Below are 6,973 nucleotides of genomic sequence, written 5' to 3'. Positions count from 1 at the left end.
TGTTATGTTGCTATCATGGTATGCGCTTAGTTCGCCTATCAGTCAAATTATATTTTTGATATTATCCATAAAAATGATGATTTTTTTGTCCGGATTGAACGATCGATAACTTTCTTCAAAATTTAGCGGGAACATGGTTAAAAATGCCAACATGAACATTAAAAAAATGTGTCTATACATGATGAATCATGATATTATTTTCGGTTGAACTTAACCGACTCCCCACTTCGTTTAAACGTAATATTTAAATTTACCGTTAATAATATGCATCGAAGTAGATAAACTCTAAAATGTTTAAAAAGTGGAACTAATAAATATGATACTTGTCTTTTATTACTTTTTTCACTTTTTTTCATTGTATTTAAGCATTGTATTTTACGGTTTTTTTTTTTAGAATCTCCTTAAAAATGAATTTTTATTTTCAAATGAAATTATAGTTATATAATCACAATAATCGTGTGGTTGCTGTCTTTGTATGACATATTTAACACGAGTGGGAGGAAAGGCACGCCTGAGGACCTTTTCGTGACCTGTGCAGCGACATTTCGTTCATTGTCAAGGTTCGTTGTACAGGAAAAAGTTTTTGTGCAAGCATGCGACTGTCAATAAAAAATGAAAGAATTATTATATGGCAGATATATTGCATGTTAAAGTGGCGACGCATTGGACAAAAGTGGCATAAATTAAGGGGAAAATATCCGGTCATTGGTCAATGGTCAACCTCGTAAAGTCACCTTGTTTCCTCATTTAGAATGATTTGGTACGGAAACAAAAACACTTTACGTAAGGTATATGTCCTCTAAATTTAGGTATAAATATGGAACACAAAATATATTTTCATCATAATATTCAACCACAATATATTGAATCACATTGTGTGTTTAGTTTTAACATTTTTAATGAGAAATATGAACGTGTTCGTTATTGTCTGCTTTTTGGCGGGATTCTCTACTTATGCACAAGCTAGTAAGTGAAATGAATTTTTCAAACTATCATTCTTTTATCCTTATTAAAGATATATTTTAATATATTTTTCGCCTTTTCTTTATTATTAATATTGTAATTTTTTTATTTATTGTGTTAGCAACATATTTTAAATATGTAATGAATCATTGAAATATATTGCAACAAATTTAACACTTATTAAATAAAAAATGTTATATAGTTTGCTTATACATATTTAACATCTTAATTATATTTTTAACTGATTAATCAAGGACTTTTTCGCAACATAACTTTAAAAACATAAATGTTATTAACTTCATAAACACCACCATTTCATTAAGGATTTAATTAGAACTTTTGATAACAACACTAAATTTAACAGCAACGTCATTATTATTAAAAAATTATTTTAAGCTGACGGTAATAATTGACACGTGAACTATTTCTCTTTTTTTCAGCGTTCATGAAAGTAAAGTATCCCACAAAGTCAGGTAATTACTTTTGAAGATAATTACATATTTTTAAAGAATATTTTGAATATTAAATCAATTTATATATTTCATTTTTATTTATAAAACTCTTATAAGAAAATACAATGTACTTGATATGGGCGAATTCGATTTTACAGAGAATCAGGTCTAGATCTGATTTTGCTTTGTCAATGACAAAATGTTTAGTTAAGTTAATATTAAGAAGGTAGAATATACATATATACAGATGTAGACAGAAATATGGCGAAATATTTTATATAAAAATAGATAATCACTTCAATAAAAGCAAACGTTTTTCTTTAGCTTTCGACATTTTCTCTTCCGTTTTATTGTTTTTATATATTCATAGTAAGTCGTTATACCTTTCTTAAATATTTCAACTTCAAAAAAATATATTGTTTTGTTTCATATACTTTCATTGTCTGATTTCACTGGGTCAAACAAAATGGACCAATTTGCATATAATGGATCCACCTGCATGAAATAGATCCACCTGCATGAAATGGATCCACTTGTGAATGATACTGCTATAATATTTTCTAAATTGGCAAAGTAGTGTGAATATAAGAGTATATAGATCTGGAACTCTAACGTTATTTGCCCCGAGTGGCACAAAACCGCCGAGTGAGATCCATTTTAGTAAAATCTGCGAGATTCAAATACAAGATGAAGAATCATTAACAATAACCCTAATTTACATAATTTAGAAAGCACTTTAATATATATATATTTTTTAAGTCATTGACTCAAAATTTGAAAAAAAAAACAACAACATAAAAATGATTGTATATTTGATACAAACATTACTAGCACTGTACATGACAAATCTATACAGATGTTGTATGTATAACAGATAATTTTTTCTACCTTCAGTTTGTTGTTACGACGATATGGGATACCGAGTAGAACTTGGTCAACGATATGTCATTGATGGTTGCAATTCATGTATATGTGGATTTGATGGCAAGGTAGGTTGATTCTTATGTCATCTGTAAACATGTACAATGCACTGAAATATATCTATGAAATGAATAATGATTTGTTTCCACCAATTATTATTTGAGTCGTTCATATAAAATATGATTGAATTCAGAAAATTTTCAAATACTAGTTGATGGAAAATTACTTGAATATATTTTTGAATAACTGCAATCGTTCTAATTCATATTCTCTGCCCATCGTAGTGAAGAGTAACGGTCTGATTTAAATTAGAATGAATTAACAAAACAAGTGAAACATTGATTTCTACGTTCACCTATAAAAGTAAAATTCTGCTCCGATTTATTGAAAAATAACCACACTTAATACTTTATTTTTTTCCTTTTCTATTTCTTCTTTTCTATTTCTTCTTTGTAGCCAACAATGTGCACAAGAAAATTTTGTGGAAGCAAAATAATGGATTCAATAAAACCAGTTTTTAAACCGAAGAAACCGATGTATATCGTCACTCCAAAGAAACCTGCAAAACCGATTATTGTCGAAAAACCTGTGCACCATGTTCATGTTGTAAAGTCCGTTGAAAAGGTGCGTCCTGTCATCTCGGTAAAACCTGTGTATCAGATTCAACCAGTGAAGGTCGTAAAAGAGGTCTACGTTGTTAACCAAGTGGAGCCAGTGTACCAGAACGATCTAGTAAATCACGTCTATCCGGTCGAACATGTTAACCCCGTATACCCGTCACATGAAGTGAATTACGTATATCCCACAGAACACGTAAAACCTATATATAAAGCGAAACATGTAGAAACAGTCCAAAAAGAGGACGATTGAAGATTATGATGATCAAAGACTGAAATGGAAAATGTTATATAATTTATTCATGTTCTTAAAAGGACATTTATGTTAATGATTATGCTCAATTATTTGGAAACAATCGACATTTTGACAATGTTATCGTTACAAATATATATTTTTATATAGTTTGTAGTATTATATACTACTTATAAAACATCAGATGTTTTGTATCATACTGTATATCTCAAAGTGCTATATTTACTTTTATCTTGTCATACAATCCAATGACAAGAAAAATTATGTGCAATATATTGTAGTTAAAAACGATATTTTCTTTGTTTTTATTTTTATCTCCCCGGCATATTTGTCTTTTTTCATCATTTTTATCATTTTAGTGTTCACGACTTCTTTGTGAATACAGCTTCACCAAAATTGAAGAATCGTTTACCAACACGTAAACGAACTGACAACATTACATCCGATTACTTCGCAATACAAAGTAGTTCTTTGGTATCATTAGAATTTGTCAAATTAATATTGTATTAGTTATTGTAACTTGCGCTAACATGTTCACGCAATGTAAGGCGTGCGTAGTATTTCAACTTAAAAATGTATATGCGAAAAAATGAATACTTAGAAATAATTTTTTTGTAAATGTCAATTTCCTAAACGATCTGCAGAATGTTAATATACGACGGAGGTATGCATGAATTTTCGAACAAATAATATGCGACGAGAAATTGACATGACTTGTCATGCTTGACATTTATTTTCACTTGAGAAAATAAATTGCGACAATTGATTCACTTACTGTAAATGATAACCTCTAAAGGAACTACCTGTCATTAGTTACTTGCTGTAACTGTGAGACATTCATGATGATATGAGCCGCGTCACGACAAAACCAACGTCCGGCATGGATCCAGACCAGCCTGCGCATCCGCGCAGTCTGATCAGGATCCATGCTGTTCGCTTACAAACCCTATAGCAAGTAGAGAAACTGATAGCGAACAGCATGGATCCTGATCAGACTGCGTGGATGCGCAGGCTGGTCTGGATCCATGCTGGTCGCAAACGCACTATGTTGGTTTTGTCGTGACGCGGCTCATATAAAGTATTTCTTCTCCTTCAGAGATAATCTTTTGTCATGTCAAAACGGAGTTTCCGGTCGTTTCCGAATATGTAGTATATGTCACTGACTTTAGGTTGCTAGGCTGCCAACTTCAAGTTACTAGGCTGCTCGGCTGCCAACTCCACGAACATCTTCAACTGTAAGAAATACATAATATTATCACCCGACCAACCTATTTTCGAGAAGGTTTTCACTTTATATTTTTGTTATGCTTGATAACATTACTGATATATATCTGATCATATTTCTTGATCATATTTACTGATATCAATTTCGCTACAACAAGTATTTTCCTTGTTTCGAATATAAGAAATGCATGGTAATATCTTTCAAACAAACAAAAAATTGCGCGAAGTTTTTCACTCTGCAAGTATGAGATAAAATTTAAAAAAAAACAGAGTATCTTGTGTTTTTTGTGTAAGATGATCTTGTTTTATCTAAGCAACATTCTGATTAAAGAACCAGTTTGATTTTCATGAGAATGTTAGTATATGTTATGTATCTGGTTATGATTGTAACTTTTATTATTGGTCTAAAGCATCGTGGATATGTCGAAAACGTGTCTAAAAATGTATGAACTTGCAGATTATATGTAATTGAAAATTATAATGAGGCACCACAAAGGGGAATTAAAAAAAATACGTAGTCTCATTTTATGCTAGTGTGAATTTATTCTTAATGTTTTCACTGGGGATAAACAAATACTATTTACATAAAGATATCAGTAATGCACTGAGCATAGAATAAATATATATAAACTACAGTTAACCAAAGTTTATAAAGTGATAAAGTAAGTTTTTATGGAGGAATATGAATAGCGGATCGTGCTAGAGTGCTTTGAAAACATGTAATTCCTACTAAAATTACCATTTTTGAGTGTTCCTTAGGTACATACAAACTATTTTTGAGGAACTCCGTAACAGTAATCAGAAGAACTTCCAGTTCTTTCCCCGTGTGTGTCTGTAAAAATAAGGACACAAGCTGATGTAAGTGCCCCTTTTCATAAAATGAGACGATGTTTTTGAAAACTCCCCTTTGACAGTTCGTTCCCCGTGACACAATAATGGTCCTTTGAATTATAAGTCAATGTGTCCAACGCCAGGAAGTAACCTATTTTGGATGAATCTGTTAAAAATCCGCCTACCTTGATACTATTGATGTAATAACGTTAGTTTCTATCTGGAACATGACATTTATTGTAATAAAGACAACATAAAAAATCGTGCATTATGGTCAATTACGCATGACGTATGTGAGATGTTGTCAGTTAATTATGCCAAAAGTCACTGAAAAAATCTGCATAGTCATGGTAAACTCAATTAGGAGGAAATGTAGTAACAATCAAAGTACAGAAGTACACATGTATAAGATCTACTTTAGAAAAATAAAATGAAATTCATGTTTTACACGAACTTACAGTAGAACATGTAATACTATGTTATTTGAAATGGTTTATAAAACGAATTTATGAGTCTGTGAAGTCAAGATTTTAAACGAATAATTTTTATAAACATTGCGTACCCAATGAATTTATAAAGTATTGAATATGCCAACGAACTGATAAATTTAAACCAAAATTGTATGAACTTATAAGACTACTTACTGGGGAATTTGCCATTAGAGCTTTTATTCCAGAAAGAAACATTTCTTCAAACGGAGCTTGCTTTTTGTACATTAACGTTTTCTGTAGCTTTCTATCAAAGTACTTATATATTTTTCTAACATGCTTATTTCTTCTATTACTTCAACGTACCTTCTTATTAAAGCTAATATCTCACATTATCTTTCCGTTGAAATATTTTGATTTTTATACATTATGTCAAAAATTTACAAAATTGTAAACCTTGTTAGAAATGCAATATGGTAATAACTGTAGGTTCATAACGAATTCTGTTTAAGATCTAAGCTCGACTCAAAATATTTCAATAAAATGAAACTTTTGAAAAATGTACTAACATGTAAGGAAAAGTAAAAAAGTTTCAAGATTCAAGTAATTTTTTTACATATCATGTGCGATTAATGACTGATTTTTCAGTATGTACAACTTAATTTCTACTGCGTTACTAACACAGTAAAGGCTATTTATGCATATTTTGACCAATGTTTGGTAATGTACGTGGTTTGTAAGTGCCATTGATAATGTGTAAATTGCTTCCTTTTGGTTACTTTACAATATTACACTTTCGAATACATTTTCAAAATTTTCATGTAAATTAGCATGAATCTGGAGGCGTGCTGCTTTAACAATCCTGCATCATGCAATGTATAAGTGTTGGCGTTGCGCGAGTTTTTCTGCTTGCCTTTTTATCAGATATTATTGTAAGTAATAAAAAGGGCATGCAGATTGTTTTTTCTGTTTCTTTTTGTATTATTTCCGGCCTTTGACTGTTTAATAACAAGTAATAAAAAGGACACCACTTCATAAATAAGAAAATAAACCTTTACAATTAAGCGAAAAACATCCAGTTCTATTTTGCAAGCCTTATATAAACATAAAATGCATTTGATAGAAGGAGTTGCTCTTTAATTCTTTAACTATTATAATTACATCATATTCTGAACATTACTGAAATATATCAAATGCACTTTCATGTATAATTCAGTCCCGATATCAAAACTTATTCTTGACGGTGTTTTTTACTAAGGCGAATGTAAAAATGTAGTTGTTTTC

General features: G+C 30.5%; 1 protein-coding gene across 1 annotated transcript; it reads left to right on the top strand.

Annotated features, from left to right (window-relative positions):
• Positions 1-406: 406 nt before the first annotated feature.
• On the top strand, positions 407-3,463 carry LOC132747753 (uncharacterized). Its single transcript, XM_060737247.1, has 4 exons — positions 407-966; positions 1,404-1,436; positions 2,310-2,404; positions 2,793-3,463. The coding sequence occupies exons 1-4, from the start codon at positions 900-902 to the stop codon at positions 3,204-3,206; spliced, it is 609 nt and encodes a 202-aa protein (XP_060593230.1). The 5' UTR covers positions 407-899; the 3' UTR covers positions 3,207-3,463.
• Positions 3,464-6,973: the final 3,510 nt, after the last annotated feature.

The sequence above is a fragment of the Ruditapes philippinarum genome, unplaced genomic scaffold (assembly GCF_026571515.1).
Source record: "Ruditapes philippinarum isolate M1 unplaced genomic scaffold, ASM2657151v2 ctg11400_1_1_1_1, whole genome shotgun sequence".
NCBI lineage: Eukaryota > Metazoa > Mollusca > Bivalvia > Venerida > Veneridae > Ruditapes > Ruditapes philippinarum.
This window is presented reverse-complemented; position numbering and strand designations above follow the sequence as displayed.